Source organism: Chiloscyllium plagiosum, unplaced genomic scaffold, assembly GCF_037043375.1.
Source record: "Chiloscyllium plagiosum isolate Xiang-an unplaced genomic scaffold, Cpla_swu_hap1 HiC_scaffold_6, whole genome shotgun sequence".
Classification (NCBI taxonomy): domain Eukaryota; kingdom Metazoa; phylum Chordata; class Chondrichthyes; order Orectolobiformes; family Hemiscylliidae; genus Chiloscyllium; species Chiloscyllium plagiosum.
In genome coordinates, this window is record NW_028270144.1 from 69,864,344 (window position 1) to 69,886,653 (window position 22,310).

The 22,310-nt window shown below is 42.5% G+C and overlaps 1 protein-coding gene across 4 annotated transcripts in view; it reads left to right on the plus strand.

Moving 5' to 3' along the window:
* Window positions 1–22,310, plus strand: part of gab2 (GRB2-associated binding protein 2) — a 317,736-nt gene that overhangs the window by 277,464 nt on the left and 17,962 nt on the right. For all 4 annotated transcript variants that reach the window (XM_043691671.2, XM_087988084.1, XM_087988083.1 and 1 more), the window contains 2 exons: window positions 15,746–15,983; window positions 20,672–21,258. In XM_043691671.2, coding sequence (XP_043547606.1) covers window positions 15,746–15,983; window positions 20,672–21,258 — 825 coding nt within the window. The remainder of the gene's footprint in view (window positions 1–15,745; window positions 15,984–20,671; window positions 21,259–22,310) is intronic.

Sequence of the window (22,310 nt, forward strand, 5' to 3'; positions counted from 1 at the left end):
TTCTCCCCTTTTCTCACCCCTCTCACATACCTCTCCCTCTCACTGTCTGTCTTATTCTGCCCCTTTTAACATAAAAAAACCCCATGGGGCTTTGCATTCCAAAAGAAACTCCATCAGCATCATTTCATGTTAAAATGAAAAACAAGGTTTTTATCTGGAGAAATTCAGATATAATTTCATAAAAGGTGATTCAAAAATGTGTTTAAAGAAAAATTAGAGAAAGCAAACTGGTGGCCTGACTGTCACTCCCACATCCCCACCACTCCCACTCCCACTCCCACTCCTCACTGTCATGTTTTGCAGTTCCCCTCTGCCCTCTACTTCTCATTGCTTTCTCCCCCTCCCCAGGTCAGACTGACCCTGAAATCCTCCTATTCCCAGACTTGGCTCCTTGAGCTGCTTGTTAGTCCTCCAATCACAATCTGGTTCTCTCTCACATGTGCTGATAATGAGCTCCTAATAAACATGCAGCACCAGCAGTAGCGCATCTGGAAGAGAAGGGGCCTCTTATTAGAGGAGCAGCTCTTCACTAAATACTCCAATAACGCTTACTTGTATTTGAAACTCCAGCTTCAAATAAAACTTCCACTTTACATCATTATTTTCCTGGTCCACGATCCTTCTCATGTAAAGTTCTGTAATTACTAAATATGGTGACCCTATGTAAACTTGTCTACCAACAAAGCAGATGTTTGGCTGTGTGAAATGCTCTGGCAGGGCACATATTGCATGTTGGCTGCAGGTCGGACACCCTATTGTAAATAGATATGTTGCTGAACAGTTGTGAAAATCTCTTCTGACTGGACAGCATTGCCTCTGAGATTTGGTGAGCTTTCAAATGTCCAAAGCCTTTAAGTAACCACTAAACCTAAACTATGAAGTTAGTTCTTTTCTTTCAATGCCATATTTTTCTTCAATTTTTCACTGTAGTTATTATTATTAATATAATTTATTTATTTGTATAGTTTCCAATGACCTGCCTTCAGCTATGAGTTATAAATTATTTCATGTCATTCTTGATGTATAAGGTTTAATCTTAGTAAAATAATTAGAACTGTGTGACAATCAATGTTTCTCCAAACTGTTTTGGATCACTTGCTCCTTGCCTTCTAGTAACAAAAATAGCTACTGTGACATGATTTTACCACTAATGTATGATATTACCACTATTAAAAGCTTTTGCATAATTTGTGAACAGGCGAAAAATATTAGTATTTATATCTACTAAGGGTCCATTCATATTCCAACGTTGGCATCAATGTAGAACAAATCTATGGACCAATTAACAGTTGAATAATGTGATCTGATGTCACAGCAAGGTGAAGTCAGTCTTGCAGGATGAATCCTCGGTCATCTTCAATTCAGAAGTCAGTTCAATTCAATTCAAGATTGAATACTGCAAAGGTTTAGCTTCAGTGCAATGTTAATAATACAAATAATACTGAAATAGAGCAGGAACAATGTGAGCAATGGCAAGTCAGTTGGGAAAATATAGCAAGTTCGTAAAAATGTGGTTCTGAACATTGAGGAAGAGAGTCTGATTCTGCAACCAGGTTCTGAACAGGGTGATCAAAATTTCACTCGTAAGCAGAAAAAGACCTATTTGCATTCAACTACATATTATTTGTGTCTAATCTTGTCTCCTTGATACATAGTTTTCTAAACTTCCACCCACTGGATAAAAACTAGACAGCGGCAGTTCCCACGATGATTATCAGAGCAGGTAGCTGGCAACTCCAGCTCACCACTTTATCCTCTGGGTCTCCACCTTAGACAGCTGGCACAACTTTTCAGGCTGTGCTCAATGGCAATGACTGCACTTATCCCATGTCCACAGAGATTGGCATTGAATGTGCACCAGCCTCATCACATCATCATGATGCATCTCTGATCCACTTAGAGAATAGTCCTGCACTTTGGAATACACTGACACCTTTCATTGCAGTGCAGCTGCAGGACAGTTCATGCACCAACACATTTAAATGGATTCGACCATGTTGCATCTCAGGGCTCCTCATTCACATTTTTAGTACTCATTCACTTTGTACCTACTTGAATACTTGAAGCATCTCTGCCTTGCTTTGCTGCCTCATTGAAAACTTAAAGGCTCACATTACTTCTCTTGTGATTTGTCATTTAGTGCAGATACAAAGGCAGACCCTTGTCATGGTTGTCAGTAGACATTAGTCAAATGGGTGGACTTGTCATTGCATGGCACTGTGTTACAACAAAGTTACACCATGTGCCAGCAGTTAACATTGCAAACAGACTGCTATTTGGTTATAGAACACAATCAATACCTCCAAGTCTAAAGGGAGTAGGAAGTGAGGACTGCAGATGCTGGAAATCAGAGCTGAAAATGTGTTGCTGGAAAAGCGCAGTAGGTAAGGCAGCATCCAAGGAGCAGGAGAATCGACGTTTCGGGCATGAGCCCGAAAGAAGGGCTCATGCCTGAAACGTCGATTGTCTTGGTCCTTGGATGCTGCCTGACCTGTTGCGCTTTTCCAGCAACACATTTTCAGCTCTAAAAGGAGTAGACCCTGGTCGAATCAAGGGGGACTGTCATCAATCAGGGTCCTTCAGCAGTCAGTCAAGGGCTGTGTCCAATCTTAATTCAAGGCCTTGGATATGATCATTCGGCCACTTCAGGCAATCAAGATCAAAGGTTCCATATCATTACAGTCCAGCAACTGACCCACAATCAGTCTTGTACATCCAGCCTGAGAATTCACAGTTAGGTACATAAAGAGCTGCACACAAGGGTCTGGTCACTCCACAGTGGGGGCTGTGCATGCCAGTCATTGAGAAGGTTGGGCTATGGTCAGTGCCAGGACTCAGCTCAACACAAGTTATCAGGGGTCATTACTGTGATAGGGAAGCTGGGAGAAAACAATTCTGGGGATTGGAGGAAATATGCTAGGATGCAGAAAGGACAATAATTATGAGGTGGGGGGCTACTCAACATACAAGAGGTTGAGATGATAATGGATTGGAGGGCATGGTGGACTGTGAGAAGGGGTTCATCAATGCTCACAACCACTCTGGCTTCACTGGGGGAGGGGAGCAGTGCAACTCGCTGGCAAGGCCAAGCTGTTGGACCAGGATTCTGAGTGTAAATTTGAGAGATGAAGATTTGAATGAAACAGTTGGATGGAAAAGTGTGGGAGCTCAGCACTGATAGGATCTATGGGGCTGCCAGGAAGAAAGGAACACAGAAGTTTGGAAGGGGCCCTTGATTACGAGGCTTCAACAGCAACTGTGAGGAGTATTGCCCTCCTTCCTCATGTGAACATGGAAATGGAAAATAAGGTCCTCTATGTCATCATTACAGGTAAAGGTATTCCATGACTCTCTGTGTACCATTGTGTGGAGGACTATACTAAACTGAAATTTGTGTGTCACGCAAATACTGACTACACTGGTGATGTCTAGCAGCTGCTGAACAGCCTCCAAATGAAGAAGTCACATCTGAAGGTCCCCTCAGGATGCAGAGGAGGTAGAGGACTCCCAGAGTCTATTGGCCTAGGTACAGTTTCCTTCAGAAGGCACATTACTGCTGTAGACTGATTATATGACCACAGAACTGTCAAAGCTGGGGCAGGAGCTGCAACCTAAAATGGGGGGAGGATGGCGGGGACAGCACGGGTTGTGGGCGGTGGTGGTGGTAGGATAGGCATGTGGAGTGGGTTGTCCGTCCTATCCCAGTGGCTGTCGTAGGTGTCAGCTACATCAATTGTTTATGCAACTGGCTACTTCCAAGGGTCTGCTGGAAAACTCCAGGGCCCAGGGCTTGACAAATCTAATCATCGTGGTTAAACAAATGCCCTAATTAAGATAACTGACAAATCTATATCCAAATAACTCAAGTAGGCCTGCCATGTCTTATAAAAATTGTCTGTTGTGTGGTGCACCATGTTTGTAATAAAGTCCAAGGAATGTGCTCCATAATTAATTTCTGCCATCCCAACAAGCCCGGTGGGTTCTCAGACACCCAATTCATCAGAATATTCTTCCGTGCACAGTATGCAAGAATATTAAATAGTTTCTTCCCATGCCCGTCTAAAGATGGTAAATTTGGTAAACCTAAGAGAAGAGATATTGGGTCTACTTTGACTTCAGTCCTCAATACCCTCCCTGTCTCTCCCGCCACAGCGCTCCAATAAACACGGAGCCTGTGGCATGTCCAGAAGCAATGGGTAAGAGTACCTACACTTATTTTACATTTGGGACATACTGGAGATGCCCCTTTTTTTAAACTTCGCCAGAAGATCTGGTGCCAGATGAGCCCTGTGCAGAATCTTTAACTGCAGAGCGCATGTCCTATTACAGATTGAGATCTTTCGAGTGTTCTCCCATGTTTCAGAAGATATCTCCACTCCTAACTCTTGCTCCCGGACCTCACATAACCGGATAGTATCCTGCCAGGCCCAGCAGGCGAAAGGGTCTTTGTGGAACATAGCAACAACCTCTCTGTATCGGGCTTATAGGGCTTAGTGAGAAGTATAGTCTTCTTCTGGATGAAATCCCTAACCTGAAAAAAATGGAAAAGATCTCTGCTTGGCAACCTGTATTTGCGGCTCAGTTGCTCAAAAGACATCATAACCTCCGCCTCAAACAAGTCTTCCAAACTAGAAACTCCTCTCGCTAACCATAGTTTGAACCCTGGGTCCATCATTCTTGGTCGGAACCCTGGCATGCCAACTATAGGTGTAAGTGGCGAAGTCTTGGATAAATAACCCTCACTCTGATGCATCGCCCTCTATGCCTTGCCTGTACGAATGACAATGGGGTTCCGGCAATGGTCCATAACGGTGCTCATCTTATCCATGAACAACAGGTTAATAAGAGGGCACTTTGCCTGGGAGGCCTCAATATCCAGCCATATGGAGTTTGGATCATTACCTACCCAATCACAGACAAAGGACAGCAGGGAACTCAATTGATACCTCCTGATATCTGGGAAATCAACTCCTCCCCCTCCTTGATACAACTGCAATTTAGTAAGTTTCATGAGGGACCACGCAAAATGCCAGACAAAGGAACCAAACCACCCCATAAGCTTCCACAACATTGACTTGGGAAACATTATAGGGAGCATACACATGGGATAAAGCAAATGAGGAAGGACATTCAGCTTAATGAGAGATATTCGGCCCAGCCATGAAATTGGAAGAGCCTCCCATCTCTGGAGATATCGCCTAGTATTGTCGAGCAAGTGAGCAAAGTTAGTCCGAAATAACAGATCAAACTTGGGGGTAATAAAAATGCCTAGGTACCGGAACCCTGCCTGTGACCACTTAACATGGAACTTAGGGCCACCTTCAACTTCTGGCACATCCTTAAGGTTCCTCAAAGGCATCGCCTCTGATTTTGCAAAGTTAATCTTATATCCTGAAATAGCCCCAAATGAGTTGATACATTGTATCAAATGGGGTACGGAGGTCATTGGGTTCGATGAAAATAGAAGGACATCATCCGCATACAGTGTGATCTTGTGTGCCCTCGATCCCACTTCCAGAACGTTTATGTGGATATTCTGACAAATGGCTTCTATCACCAATGTAAACAACAACGGTGAGAGGGGACAGCCTTGCCGACTACCCCTACCAATCCTAAAATTCCCAGACTACACCCCGTTGGTGATGACCGCGGCCAGAGGGTGGCAATATAAAACCTCCGCCCACCTAGCAAAGACTCAACCCAACCCAAACTGTTCTAAGACATAAGAAAAATATGGCCATTCCATCCGGTCAAATGATTTCTCTGCATCGAAGGAAATCACCAACCACTGAATCAATTGTTGCTGACAAGCTTGGACCATATTAAGCAACCTTCTACTATTATTAGAGGACCTACGGCCCCTTATAAAGCCTGTCTGGCCCTCTTTAATAATATGGGGCAACACTCTTTCCAATCTCAGCGCCAGGATCTTGGACAAAATCTTGAAATCTGAATTTAATAAAGAGATGGGCCTGTATGAGGCACAATCCTCAGGAACCTTCCCCTTCTTAAGAATTAAGGAAATACTAGCTTCTCTCAAAGATGGTGGTAGGCATTCATGCATATAGGAATGATTGTACATCTCCAACATCAACCTGACAGAATCCCAATAAACTCCTTATAAAACTCACCCGGGAGACCATTAGTGCCAGGCACTTTCCCACTCTGAAGTTGCCTAGCTGCCTCCTGTATTTCCTGAACTGTCAAGGGGGGCAGTAAGGAGAGAGGCCTGTTCAAAGGTTACCCCTCGGTGGTCCAGGTTCTTAAAAAAGGTCTCCATTTTAGCCCTCCTGTCCTCACAACCTTCAGACTGATACAACCTTCAGAGTAAAAACTCTGAAAAGCCTCATTAATCTTTTTAGCATTGTATGTAAGGACCCCGGCGCTGTCTCTGATTGCAGTAATGGATGGGGGAGCACGCTTTTTCCTCATCAGGTACGCTAAATATTTCCCTGGCCTATCCCCATATTCAAACAGCCTTTGTCTAACAAAAGCAAGTTCTTTCTTTGCATTTTGTGTCAGTATTGATGTCAAGGCAGCCCGGAAGGCCGTGATCCGCTGTAGCTTAGTCACTGAAGGCCACGCAAAATGTGCCGCTTTGGCGGCTTTCAACTGCGTCTCAAGTAGACCTGCTGTTCCTCCTTCTGTCATTTCCGGCTGGCCGAATAGGAAATAGTTAATCCCCTAGCAAAGGCCTTAGCAGTCTCCCATAGCATGGATGGACTACTAGCCGTGCCTGAGTTGATAGTCAAGAATTCCTGAAACTCCTTCAAAATGTATTCCACAAATTTGGAATCCTTAAGGAGAAAAGGGTCCAAACGCCAGTGCCGCAAACCTTGCCCTTCAATTTTGGCCTGAACCTCCAAATATATTGCCGCGTGATCAGAGACAGCTATATTCCCAATTTTACATACCATAATCGAATCCAGAAGGGCCGAGGGAGCCAGAAAGAGGTCAATCCTCGTGTGACATTTATGTGGGTTTGAAAAAAAGGTGAAGTCACTGCCAGTAGGGTGAAGACATCTCCAAATATCCACCAGCCCCAACTCCTCGCATAAGTCAACCACCTGCTTGGCCTGCGAAGAAATAGTTGGGGACCCACAAGGCATCATGCCCACTGTCGGATCCAAAGGACAATTAAAATCCCCCCCCCCCATAATAATGTGCCGTGTTCTAAAAGCACTCAGCTTAGAGAAAGCACTAATTAAAAATTTGAGGGGATGCGCCAGAGGACAGTAGACATTTAAAATGCCATATCCCTCCCCATGTATCAGGGCTTTAAGTATCATAAATCATCCCTGCTCATCTTTCACCTGCTCCAATAATGTGAATGGAAGATTTTTCTGGATAAGTACCACCACTCCCCTCCTTTTAGTATTAAAGGATGAAGAGAATACCCGGCCATAACCCCCTCCATTGTAATTTAAGGTGTTCACTATCATCAAGATGGGTTTCCTGCAGCAAAGCGATATCAACTATTTCCCTCTTAAGGCTACAAAGCACCTTTTTCCTTTTAAGAGGTGAATGACTTCCCTTAATGTTCCAGGTGCACCATTTAATAAGACACTTAGCCATATCCCCTTTCAGAGACCCTTGAACCCCTCAGAGGGAGAACCCTGCTTACAAAGAATCGAGCACAAGTAAATAAAGACTCATAGAGTCAAAGAACTACATATACAAAAACTACTCTATCATAACTATAAAAAACTATTACTACCAAATAACTACAAAGAAAACCAACAATAAAACCTTGAATGGAAGACTCTTCCCCCTGCCCATAGGGGGCACTCACCCTACCCATCCCCTCCTTCACAGCTCCTTCAAACCCGGATTGTGCCCCAGCCTTAGGCCAGAAAAAAAACAAGGAGATGGTCCTTAAATCAACAGAAAAAAGACAAAGTCAGGATGAACACTCCACCCATTGCTGGCTTCATGTCACCCCTACTTGTGACTAAAAGAGAAACAGAACAACCAAAAATTGGGGGAGAGTCAACAAAGAACATCCACAAAATTTCCCATTAGAAAATCCAGTTATTAAAAAAAAGGAACAACTTATTCCAAGGTCTTTTCCCCCCCTTTCCAAAAAGGAAATTATTAGGGAGAAAGAAAGAAATAAAAAAAAGGGAAAACTTGGGGAAAGAAAGAAAAGAGAACAAACATTAACCGTACTCTTCAGGCCAATCCATCTATTTTAAAGTGTCTACAAAGTTTTTAGCTTTATCCGCTGAGTCAAATGTATAAACTGAGTCCTCGTGGCTGAAACGGAGCACTGCGGGGTATGTCATGGAGTACTGGATGCCCAGGTTCCTCAGCCACTTTTTAACTTCATCGAAGGACTTCCTCTTTCGAATTACAGCTGCAGAGAAATCCTGGAAAAACATGATTTTTGACCCGTTGTACAGCAGTGTCTGCGGATCTTTTCCCAGGAATCTGGAAGCTTCTATGACTTTTTGCTTGTCCTTATATGAGTGGAAGTGCACTAGGACCGAGCGGGGACGCTGCACTAGGCCTGACCTGTACACTGTAACCCAATATGCCCTTTCAATCTGTACCCTGCTGAAGGCCCAAAAACTTCAGCAGCCAGTTTTCAAAGAAGCTGACTGGCTGCTCACCTTCCTCACCTTCAGGGAGCCCAACAGTTCAGAGATTTATCCTCCGACCTCGATTTTTGAGGTCTTCGACATGGTCTCACAAGGCTCGCTCCTCTCACTCCAGCACCTGGATCCGACTAGATGAGCACTCCATCGCAGTTTCCAAGGCCTTAGTTCGACCCTCCACCTTCTCCAGCCTCTCCCCGAGGCTCTGGATCTCCTGCTCATGCTTCTGGAGTATGGATGCAATAGGTTGGACCTGGGCATGAATCTCCCCACGGATTTCCTCAATCGCAGCCGCAACTTTCAAAGTAAGTCTCTCCATCACCGCAGCCAATTCCTGTGAATCTGTCGGGTCCCCGGGGCAGTCAGGAGAGGCTGCAACTGCTGCAGTCTTTGGTGTTGTAGGTGCTGCAGGGATGTGTCCTCCCTGCTGCTGTTTGTTTGCTCCTTTTCCCTTTGGCATCCTTCCCACTCCCAAATATTAACAAATATGTGTTCTGTAAGATTTTAAACTAATAATTCCACCACATAAGTTGGCCAGGGATGGCAAAAAACACCGGTATGCTTTGGCTGTTAGGTAAAGCTGTCCACAGCAGTTCTATAGAATCGCCACCATCTTGCCGAGTCCCCGTTGTGTGCTTTTTAACTTTGTCCCTCCCATTCCAACACTGGCACCGCCAAATCATTCTTCAGCCAAGGTAGACAAATAGGTCTGAAAATGAAGTTCCATTGATTGAGCAGAATGGGACATTACCTTCAGTATAACAGAGCACAGCAATATCAGTTGCAACAAGTCAGGCGGGACTTAATCAACTGCTGGTTCCAGTGAGTGCTGGATGCAGTGATGACTTTTGACTGTAAATTTGTTGTTGCTTGAAAGGTGAATGGGTCCTGCTGCTTCCCAAAGTGAATGAAGCTTGTCTTTGTCTTCCTTTGCTTTGGTATTGTTGAATAAAAGCAAATGTTTTCAATTCTTCGAAGGCTTTGCTATATTGAACAATGAGAATATGTTAGGCTACACAAGGGATGAAGGAAAGAGTAGCATACTCTTCAGTGGAGTTCTGAGATGGGATGGTGCTAAGGACTGGGAACCTGTATGACTTGATTCTTGTGACAGTCAATCAAATAGATGATTATGTAAAATAGCAATACATTTACCAATGTGAACTTGTATCTGCAATGAAGTATCCTCCTCGGAATCCTTTCTTTATTATCACCCTTCAACTGCTTGCACTGTGAAGGGCTGGACCTGACTGGCAGTGCTGGACCTAGTCCATAATTGGTCTTTACACATGATGCCAAGAACCCCGGAGGTCCCAGATATGGCAGGTTCTTCCAGCACTGGTGCATGCATAATAGCATGAGCGGGCCTCTACAGAGGCACAGTGTATATCTAATGAGGTAAGCTGCACAGAATTGCTAAAGTTCACAGAGAGAAACCCTCCATGAAACTCATCAAAATTGACACTTAATTTTTGGTAAAACTCAGCTCTAGGTTTCTGACACTGATCAGAATCTCAGAGCCAATGTTCCGTGTATGTGGGCTTCATTACGGCAGGGGAAAGTATTTTTCCTTTAACTTGAATGCAGAATTCATATTTTGCTCTAAATTGGAAGCTCTGGAGAAGTCAGCACGAAGTAATTTAATAGTCTTTCAGCATGTACACATTGTTCCTTGTCCTGACAAGATTAACAACCAGCCAGAGACTCTGACTAAGGATTGTTTTTTTTTGTAAATTCCCACATCCTCCTTTTCTTCCATTCTTGGATGATTGAAAGCAATCTTTGAGAGACTGGGAATTTTATCAAAGTCGACAATGTAGTCAAATTAATTCTTTCACCAATATTTTGCATTAGCTCATACTTTCTGAGCTGTGAGTGATACTGGCTTCGGGAATGCCAAATGAAAGCATCTATTCAAACCTGGTTGTACATAATAGCATACTGTTTCAACTCAAAGTCGACATTTTCTAAATCTTTATTATGCTCATTGTCTGATGAGTTAGAGTACCACGAAGATCAGTAGGGTCTATAATCTAATGTGACTTAAATAAAGACACTCAGAATAATATATCTAGGTTTTCAGATGATACAAAGATAGATGAAAATGTAAGCTGTGACACAAACAGAGTGAACAACAAATGACAGAGTATAGTGTGAGGTAATTCACTTGGCAGAAAACCAGAACTATATTTTTGTAAAAGTGTGAAACTTGTAAATTTGATGTTCAGAGGGATGTGGCTGTTCACATGGAAGGAAAAAAGAGAAGCAACGTGCAGGTACAGCAGGCAATTGGGAAGGCAAATGATATGCTGCTTTCATTGCAAGGATAACAGGGTGATAGAATAAATTAGTCTTGTTACAGTTGTATAGAATTTGGGCGCGACTACACCATGATCAGTGTGTACAATTTCTGTCTCCATATTTGAGGTATGGTATGCCAACACTGGAAGCAATGCAGCAAAACTTTATCAGTTTCATTAATGAAATAAGGTGGTTGTTTTATAATCAGGGACAGACAGAATTGGGTCTGTAATCTCTGGAGTTTACAAGACTGAAATCATTGAAATATACATGAATGGACTGATTGGGTCGACGTTGGGTGGTTGTTTCCCATGTTTGGGAATTTAACACATTGGAACACAATTTCAGGTTAAGGTGGTGATTATATCAAGCTGAGATGAGGGGAGATTTCTTTCCTCAAAGGGGAACATACCTCTTGGAGAATCAACCTAATAGAAGTTTATAAATTATGAGATGTACAGGTAGGTTTAATGATAATTATCTTTTCCCTAGGATGGAGGATTTCAAGACCAGGGGGCATATTTTTAAGGTGAAAGGAGAGAGATTTTAAAAAGGATAGGAAGAGCAAAGTTTTTGCACAGAGGGTGGTTCGCGTGTGTAATGAACTTCCTGAGGAAGTGGTGGATGTGGGTACAATTACAGCATTTAAAAGACATTTGGATAAGTAAATGAATAGGAAAGCTCTGGAGAGATATGGACCAGGAGCAGGCAGGTGGGACGAATTTAATTTGGGATTATGTTTGGCACGGACTGGTTAGATGAAAGGCCTGTTTCCTTGTTGTATGATTCTATGACTATTAATTCCCCACTCCTGAGAGTTGTGGATCAGTTTTTAGATATACTTAAGGTGTGATAACTAATTCTTGATCTCTCGGGGAGTCAAGGGATTGGGCAAGCAGGCAGGAACAAAGAACAATACAGCACAGGAAGAGGCTCTTTGGCTCTATAAGCCTGCTCCAACATATTTTGCCTTTCCATATTAAAACTGTTTTCATTTTCAGGATCCATATCCCTCTATTCCCTGCCTATTCATGTATTTGTCCAGGTGCTTCTTGAATGCTGCTATTGTGTCTGCTTCCATCACCTGCTCTGGCAGTGTGTTCCAGGCACTCACCATCCTTTGTGTGAAAAACGTGCTTCATACATCTCTTTTAAACTTTTTGAACCTATGTCCCCGAGCAATTGACTCCTCCACCTTGGGAAAAAGCCTTATACTTTCCACTCTATCCATGCCATTGACAGTCTTATAAACTTATATCAGGTTGCTCCTCAACCATCTGCATTCCAGTAAAAACAAACCCAATCTATCCAACTTTCCTTCATAGCTAAAATCCCCCATTCAAGGCGACATCATGGTAAACCTTTTCTATACCCTCTGCATAGCATCCACAGCCTTCTGGTGGTGTGGTGGCAATATTCCGAAGAAGTTGAGTTGAGACTGTTGATCAACCAGGATTGTGTTAAAATAGTAGTGAGGGCTTGAGGGGACATTACGATCTATTGCTGCTCCTATTGATAATGTCCTGAAGCTAGATTTTATGTTCCCCCATTAGCAGGTTTAAAGACAAGGATGTATAATATCAAACCACCTACCTACCTGTAGGAAACTTTACAGTATATGGGGGTGACACTAGGTAATTTGACCTTGAGCTGTTGAGGCCCTTAAGTGGTAAATATTGGCACTAAATGCCCTCTCCCACAACTGCTGGCAGGAGTGGGCCCTACCATGTGAAACCTCAGGTGTCAACAGGGGTATCCCACCCCACCCTATCTCTACCTCTCACATCACCTCAAAGTCATCCCCCATTTCACACTTCCCCTAGCTTCTAAACCTGGCCTTGCATTCTTACCCACTTTTCATTGGCCAGGGGCAGCCCCTGGTAAGACCTTCTAAACATGGACTTATCTGAGCTCTCTGGATAACTGGGAGTACCTTTATACACAGCAGAGACTTCTGCTACTTGTGGAGACAGTAAAACCACAGAGTTGCAATTCATCCAAGTGGCCAGCAGGGGCAGAGGGCTTGCCTTACAGCAATTGACACTGCTCCATGCATTGGTTTGCTGCTTTGCAGCTCTCAAGCCACCTCAACTTGTTAGCTGAAGGGGCATTGATCATTATGTCCTGGAAAGTCCAGATGCTCATGTTACACATCTGGCAAGTATAATTCATATCACAATTTCTTCAACATGTTCCTGGGTGGTACGGTGGTAGTGCTGCAACCTCACAGCACCAGGTACATGGGTTCGATTCCAGGCTTGGGTGACTGTGTAGTGCTTGCACATGTTTATTTTATAGAATCCCTATACTGTGGAAGCAGGCCATTTGACCCATCGAGTCCACACCAACCCTCCAAAGAGCATCCCACCCAGATCCACCTCATCCTTGCATTTCCAATGGCTAATTCACTTAGCCTGCACATCCCTAGACACAATAGCCAATTTCGCATGGTCAATCCACCAAACCTGCACATCTTTGGACTGTGGCAGGAAACCAGAAGGAAACCCATGCAGACCCAGGGAGAATGTGCAAACTCCACACAGACCAAGGCTAGGATCAAACCCAGGTCCCCGGTGCCACTGTACTGCCATTCTCCCCATGTCTGTGTGAGTTTCCTCCAGGTGCTCCAGTTTCTTCCCACAGTCCAAAGGTGTGCAGGTTAGGTGGATTAGCCGTGAGAAAAAAAGAAGAACCCATGCAGAGGGTTGGGTCCTGGTGGGATGTTCTTTGAAGGTCAGTGCAAACTCAATGGGCTGATTGGCCCCTTTGTGCATTATAAGGATTCTATGAAACTTAATAATCATAAAATCCTATCTTTAAAGGAAATATATTGTTGATTTTCTTTGATATTTACTGCAAAGCCTGTCCAAACTAAAACAATGCAGGAACAGCACATAATTCTTTCTGCAGAAATCTTAAAAGATTTTTTTTTGTATCTCTTGTTCATATTTGATTTTTGAGCAGGAAAAAATAATTGACCAGCTAAATGGGTTTTGGTCATCTGAATGAATGCTTTCAGTTGTCCTGTACAGAAAGGGTACTGACGCAGTAAATCCTTTAAGAAATCAATGCCTGGTTGTTTTAAACATTGATGACTCACTCTTCCTCTGGGGAATGAATGCTTTTACTGAATTTCACATTCAGTGACTAATGTGCAGTCCTCAGAAACTCTGAACCCAGATGATCTCAAAAGATATGGATAATAACAAGCTGATCATTATTGTATCTAAGGTGGTAGTACTTTGACTTTTCCATTATGCAAGGATGTGATTTGTGAAATTAAAACGTCCTGACTCAATGTAACTATCACATATATAGTTAATTTTATATTTTTGGTGAAGGTGAATTTGTCTCATCCACTACTTACATTGTCTTCCATGTTCTGACCTCATTAACCACATTGTCCCCAATGTATTAAATTCAAAATTCTCATTTCTAGAAACCTAGACGTCAACACACCCAGCCTGTACAAAATCCTCTTGCTTTTTTTCACCTCGATTAACGTCCAGGGTATCTGGATAATACCTTGCAATAATACCTTTTACTGTCTCAGCCTCATATTCTGGAACATTCTTTTTGTTCAGTGCTAAGAGATTTGTTTAGCTATGAGGAACACAAGTAAACAAGTCACACTCAGTTCTCACTGCAGGCTGGGGCATTACTCGGGCACTCAATCTCATGATGAAACAGCTCCTTCTTTAATATTTTTTGGGCCCCACTGATATTTCCACAGTCTTGTGTACTTCGTGTTGATTGGCCACTTTGAGACTGCTGAAGGTCTCAGCCCTCATCCCACTACATTATTACCGAGTAAGGTAAAGTTGCCATACTCCCAGAGGACCATGGGACTGCTTGCTCATCAGAGAGAGATGACTGGTGGTGAGTTTAACATGAAGGTCACCATGCATCAGGTGAGAGGCAAAACTGAGAAGGTGATTACCTATGATAGAAAAGTAATTCATTGCCGTAAGTTTCTAACATGCATATTTACCTTGTAACACCTTTGTTGCTTTTGAAAAAATTGTTGTAACCAAAGTAGGATCAACACTGGGGCAATGTAAACACACACTCAGCTGAAATCTGGTGTACTATAGGTTCGGAAGGAGCATCATTGAGCAAACTGACTTTTGCCAGCTTTAAATCAGCTTTGAAGCCACGTTTTCTGACATTTTCTGGAAAGTGTCTATTGTTGAATTTTAAGTGGAAATCTACTGATAGATAAATTGGACATTTGGCAGGCAGATGAGCAATTTTCCCACTCCCAGTTAAAGACATATATGTCTGTCTTTGAGTCATCCTGGAACAGGCCGGAATGGGGTGAGGATTGCTCACAAATGGCAGGTAGTCTATCAGGCCATCATGGGGTATTAAGACCACTCTGTCAATGCCTACTGGAATTTTCCAGTGTGTAAGAGGGTTTTTGTTGAGGCCAAAATGTGCTGAATGGAGGCAGATTAGGATGCCAGGGATATAAAGCTTAATTAATGATGGATTAGTTAACTAAACCATGCACAATAAGAATGAGGATTAGAAAACACTTTCAAAACGTAAAAAAGATTCTAAAATAGACATTGGAAAGTTTAAGTCTATAATTTATTCTATCATCAGACCAGGATAATTTTAGCGTTATCATAAATTATAGTTGAGGAAGTTGAAGTAAATTGTAGTATTACTGCCCTACACAGTTTGTTTATGGGCTGAATTAGACTTATAACCAGCAATTTATTGTATTTTATACTGGATAAATATCTGCTTCACACAGATTATTTTACTTCTATTGTTTATATTTTAACATTTGGGTTATGGAGAAAACTGTTAATGAAAGGATTCACTTCTTTTCAATGTAGATGTCGCCAAGAATGCTGCAATTGGATCTCAGACTCCCCGCTCATCCATTGTTGATTTTGGTGGCTCTGTTCAAGCTCTAGTTGGAGACCACAGCACACACAGCTCTTCACATGCCAGTCAACCATCAGTGTTTACATTTGAAAACCCAATCCAGGCCCAGCCCATCCTTTCATCCAGTGCACCACAGGACTACCTCTTTCTCCACCAGTGTATGAGCAAGAAGACAGAAAATTCTAGGTATGAATTTCCAGCTGTATACAACGCAAAATTCCTTTGATTTGATTTTCAAAGTAGCGGGCTAGCATGGCAACATTGCTAACAAGGGATGAATGCAGATTTCTCCAGCTTTCTCATTTCCCCTCCCCCCACCTTTTCTCAGTCCCAACCCTCAGACTCAGCACCGCCTTCTTGACCTGCAATCTTCTTCCTGACCTCTCCGCCCCCACCCCCTCTCTGGCCTATCACCCTCACCTTAATCTCCTTCCACCTATCGTATTCCCAACGCCCCTCCCCCAAGTCCCTCCTCCCTACCTTTTATCCTAGCCTGCTTGGCACACCCTCTTCATTTCTGAAGAAGGGCTTATGCCCGAAACGTCGATTCTCCTGTTCCTTTGATGCTGTCTGACCTGCTGCGCTTTTCCAGCAACACATTTTTAAGCTATGGTAACATTGCTGTCTGACTCATATTGTGTACAATCATCAGAACATGGAACGTAGTTGGGCTATATTTTTGCATGTATTAAATCAGAATCAAAAGCAGCTGGAGCTGAACTCATAAACATTAACTTGCAGCAGATGGCAAGGCTGATTATTCAAAAGGAAGGTTTGCTGCCTGGTCACTCTTCATTATTTTTCCAAATGACTGAGTGAAATGAGTTTAGCTAACATCAATCCAGTTCACAGTGTATTTGTGTTTGCAACGAGCAATTCTTCATTGAGTGTTAAGTGGTTATGGCTTCAAGCTTGATAGAAGTTTACATTGTAACCTGTGCGTGACTGACCCTGATTTCTCACTGGTGCAAAACTTGAGTTCGTAGAAAACAACAATAGCAGCTAAATGTTGCATGGATGAAAATTCAAACTCGCTGTTTAAAGTTCCAATTCTACTGAAAGTGTCCATGTAGAAGCTTTGTAGCCTATGAAGAAAAGTTGAAGCATTGAAACATGCTCAAGAATTTATACAATTCACTGGTGCCCTCTAATGATAAAAGCTTAGTACTGCATGATTGTAATAATGGACTTGTGAAATGACTTAGATTTAATTATTATGATACTATCAGGGTGAACATGTCTAGGAAACAGAAGAGAGTACGGGTGTAGAGTACACTGACATTCCTGACTCTAATTTCTATACATGATGATGTTAAGTAAGCTAAGCAGTTTAAATAGTTTTCTTTTAAACAGAGAACCACAAAGGTTTGCAACATAGCACAAAGTCATTCACTCCATCATACTTATGCATGCTCTTTCCTAGAGCAAACCAAAATTTTTCCGACTGTCAATTTCTCCAACTGAAGTCCTGCATTTTCCATTAATCTGAACATTCATTATATTTTGTTTAGAACATGGAACAGTTTCTGCAACAAACAGTTCCTGTGGCTCCAATAACACTTAATTTCAGGATAGTTCCCCAAACTGTCTTCACACTCTGTTGAAGATGAGTTTTATAGTGGACCACTTCCATAGCCATAAAATGTCTCTTTCCCAGGTATTTATCTAGCTTGCTTCTGAAAGACATTGGGAAATCTCCTTTCATCATCAATTTAGACAGTGAGACATAGAGATATACAGCATGGAAACAGACCCTTCAGTCCAACTCATCCATGTTGACCAGATATCCTATATAAATCTAGTCCCATTTGCCAGCATTTGGCCCGTACCCCTCTAAACCCTTCCTATTCATATACCCATCCAGATGCCTTTAAATGTTGTAATTGTACCAGCCTCCTCCACTTCCTCTGGCAGCTCATTCCATATGTGCACTACCCTCTGCATGAAAAAGTTGCCCCTTAGGTCCCTTTTATATCTTTCTCCTCTAGTTTTGGACTTTCCCACCCCAGGGAAAAGACCTTGCCTACTTACCATATCTAAGCCCCTCATGATTTTATAAACTTCTAGAAGATCATTCCTCGACCTCCATTGCTCCAGGTAAAATACACCCAGCCTACTCAGCCTCTCCCAATAGCTCAGACCCTCCAAGCCTGGCAACATCCTTATTTCTGAACACTTTCAAGTTTCACAATATTCTTCCTATAGAAATTGCAGTGTAAAATCATGTCTCTTGATGTCTCCCCTGGAATTTTTTCCTAAATATCTTAAATCTTTGTCATCTCAATACTGATCCTTTGAAACAGTCCTTTCACTTTTTCAGGAACCATCTTCTTCAATTATGTGTAACAATTGTTCCATATGCTCATCTATTTAACATCTGCATTTACTCCTATTACAATTTTAAATAAATTTATTTATTATCTGTATAAGGTTCATCTTCTACAGTTAGATTCCATTCTACTTATTTTCCCATAACCTCACTGAAATTGAAATGACCTCCTTTTGTATTGTCTGCTGTATTTAGTATTTAAACCTTACACTCTTCCCTGTTTTTTCTGTTAATTTTTAAGTCATTTTTCTTCATCTTTAAAGTTGTTTTCTCCCTCATTATTTCAAAGTCTCTGGTTCCTTTTCCATGCTGCTAAGCATTAAGATAATGATGGTGCCAATACTTTCAGAATACACCTGTCTTAAATTCTGCTAAATATAATACTTACAAATATTGATTCAAATTTCTTCTGATTTTAATTATTTGGGAATTTCATTATATCTTTGTCTTTTTTATGTTAAACTCAAGTTACATTTTGTTCCCTTTCCTTATTTTGCTTTTTATACATGATTTTAGATAGAATTAAATATTCTAATTTCCAGTTTTAGATATCGTGGACATGAAATTGAAATCAGTATCACTCCTTTGATATTCAGGGATAAAACCTTTGTGCTTTAGGAGGCTGAGGGAGGGAAGGTGTTACAGGCAATAATGAAAGTGACAGGGGAGAGAGTGAATGTGATGAGGCAGAGAGGGTGTGGCACTTACCCTGGCAGAACAGAGAAGATAATTGACATTTTTACTACACTGCTGGCAGTTTCTCCACACCCTGGAGGTAGTACTGACTTGGGCAATGATCACAGAGCACAGGCTAGCAGGTACAGTCTCTGCTGGTGCTCTTCTGGGTAGAGGGGAGCCCTCCTTCATATTACCCCATCCACCAGGACCTCCAGGTCCCTTTCATTGAATCATGATACCATTTTCCCCTTCTCCCATATCCTTTGCCAAGTATGGAGAAATTCGGAGTGTCTCAGTGCTTGTCTGGGCACACTGCAGAGTTCTAAAGGTGATGCACGAGTAAAGGATTCCAGTCATTGGGCAGATATCTACTGGGTAGTGAGTGTTTTCAAAAGGCATCGTCTTCAGATGGAGTGGAAATTGGGTGTGAGAGGTGCCAAACGGACAGGGTATGTAATTAATGCAGTGATTTTGATGAGATACAGTGATAGGCTTCATGTCAACAAATCCTCTACAAAGCTCAGTGCAACTCAAACGTAGCCAAAAACACCTACATTGCAGCCCATTGCATCCCCCCCTCTGAGCCTGAGGTAGTTTGGAAAATTTATTTCTGCTAACATAGTCAATTCTGAATTAGCTGCTGAAAATGTGTTGCTGGAAAAGCGCAGCAGGTCAGGCAGCATCCAGGGAACAGGAGAATCGACGTTTCGGGCATAAGCCCTTCTTCCTGCTCTGATCTCACATTTTCAGCTCTGATCTCCAGCATCTGCAGACCTCACTTTCTCCTCAATTCTGAATTAGACTGAGGATACAAACCAAGATGGTTTTCTGAAAGATGCGACTTCTGGTGGTAAAGTGTTGCTTACTCACAGCAATGCTGATCAGCTGGAATTGAGTTTAAGCAAAGTTTGGAAACTGCTCAAAAATCTGCTAAAACAAAATCCATTGACTATAAAAATCAAATTACACTTGAAGAGAACATTGTAAATTTCAAAACTTTTCTGTTAACATGAACTTTTATTGATAATTTTAAATGCTGTTGCGTGACAATCCTCCATCACTGCTCTTTTTTCAAATATTGTACTAAATAGCAGTGACTCCATTTATCTTTTGATATGTTCATTGACAATATTCCATAGAAATTCTTCACCTTTTCAATTGGTGCAGTTGCTCAATTCAATTGCTCAATTCACCCGGACGAACCAACCCAACCAACCTGTAGCACAGCATTTCAACTCCCCCTCCCACTCCACCGAGGATATGCAGGTCATTGGACTCATCCACCGCCAAACCACAACAACCCGACGGTCGGAGGAGGAGCGTCTTATCTTCCGACTGGGAACCCTCCAACCGCAGGGGATGAACTTGGACTTCACCAGTTTCTTCATCCCCCCTCCCCCCACCTTGTCTCAACCGGATCCCTCCAGCCCGGCACCGCCTTCCTGACCTGCAGTCTTCTTCTTGACCTCTCCGCCTCCATCCTACTCCGACCTATCACCCTCACCTTGACCTCTTTCCACCTATCACATTTCCAACGCCCCTCCTCCAAGTCCCTCCTCCCTACCTTTTATCTTCTCCTGCTGAACACTCTCTGCTCATTCCTGAAGAAGGGCCTGTGCCCGAAACGTCGAATCTCCTGTTCCCTGGATGCTGCCTGACCTGCTGTGCTGTTCCAGCAATAAAGTTTCAACTCAATTCAATTGCACTGCAGCATTGTACAGTCTATGCTTTAGTTACGAAACTTACCATTGCAGCTAAGCTGAGGAGTATTAAGTTCACTGCTGAGAGTAAAGGAGTTAATTTGAGCATGATCAATAACATGAAGCACCAAACTCATTGCCATTTCTTTCTATTTGGTATTATCCAGGAGTGCCAGTTTTTCTCAGCATGGTTCCACGAAGAGAGATGGAGACACAACCTCAGAGAAGTTATCAGAAGCAAACTCACACTGTGTCAACGGAATCAGTGGGCAAATCCATGGCTTTCATGTGTTACCAAAACCAGAGAAACAGCACATAGAACAAAGGGTTACCACTGCTTATGATTTGCCTCGGAGTCTGGGATATGATGGTGCAGCCAAATATGGCTCACCTGGGTTAGACAATGACGATGAAGAAGTGTACACGTTTAACACTCCAAATAGTACTCTTTGTAGAAGACTTAGTGAGATTTCCACAGACTCCTATGACATTCCATCAACGCCGATGTCCTGCCACAATATTCCAAGGACATTCACTTTTGACCGTAACCACAACCCGTTATCCACAAGCTCTGGTGATTCAGCAGCTGCACCTCCTCCACGGCCACCAAAGCCTGTTCCGATAGATCGGAAGCCAGAATGGGGTAGCCCGAAGCAATGTACTCGCAATAGCAAAGGAAAACAAGCATCATCAGCAGCTACAATCCCAAGAAGAAATACGCTTCCAGCAGTAGATAACAACAGACTTCACAGAGGTAACAATTTCAAATTATAAATGAATCTTAAAAAAACGACTCTACAGTGTAAAATAGTCAGGCAGCTCCAGGTATTTTAACGTCTGACTGGAAATTGCTAGATTGAAGGTCTATCTGTTCACCATCCCGTTCCAGGGAGGCACAGCTGGAGTAGTCCATAGTCTTCCTTGGCTTTAAACTTTTAAAGAAGCAAAGACTTCAGAAGCTGCAAGTCTGAGGTAGGAACATGAAATGCTACAAATACACAAATTGATAAACATCTAGTGAGGGAAACAAGTAAAATAACTTGGGTGCAAATATTTGTGAAACCATTTCGTTTTTGAGTATCTTGGCATTTTCTGTCTTTGACCCCATAAAAAAATTCCATAAGGACTTATACACTTAATGGTAAGTTCCTGGGGAGTGTTGCTGAACAAAGAGACCTTGGAGTGCAGGTTCATAGCTCCTTGAAAGTGGAGTCGCAGGTAGATAGGATAGTGAAGAAGGCATTTGATATGCTTTCCTTTATTGATCAGAGCATTGAGTTGGGTGGTCATGTTGCGGTTGTACAGGACATTGGTTAGGCTACTTATGGAATATTGTGTGTAATTCAGGTGTCCCTCCTATAAGAAGGATGGAGTAAACCTTGAAAGTGTTCAGAAAAGATTTACAAGGATATTGCCAGGGTTGGAGGGTTTGAGCTACAAGGAGAGGCTGAATAGGCAAGGCTTTTTACCCTGGAGTGTCGGAGACTGAGGGGTGACCTTATAGAGGCTTATAAGATCATGAGGGATGGGGAGTCCAGAACTAGAGAGCATAGGTTTAGGGTGAGAGGGACAGATTTAAAAGACTTAAGAGGCAACTTCTTCATGCAAAGGGTGGTGCGTGTATGGAATGAGCTGCCAAAATGCTGGCAAATGGGATTAGATTGAGTTGGGATATCTGATTGGCATGGACGAGTTGGACCGAAGGTTCTGTTTCTGTGCTGTGCATCTCTATGACTCTGTGACTCTAAGGTACTGCAGAAAGAAACTGAAATCTATAATATTAATTTTTTTTCCCCCACATTCCAG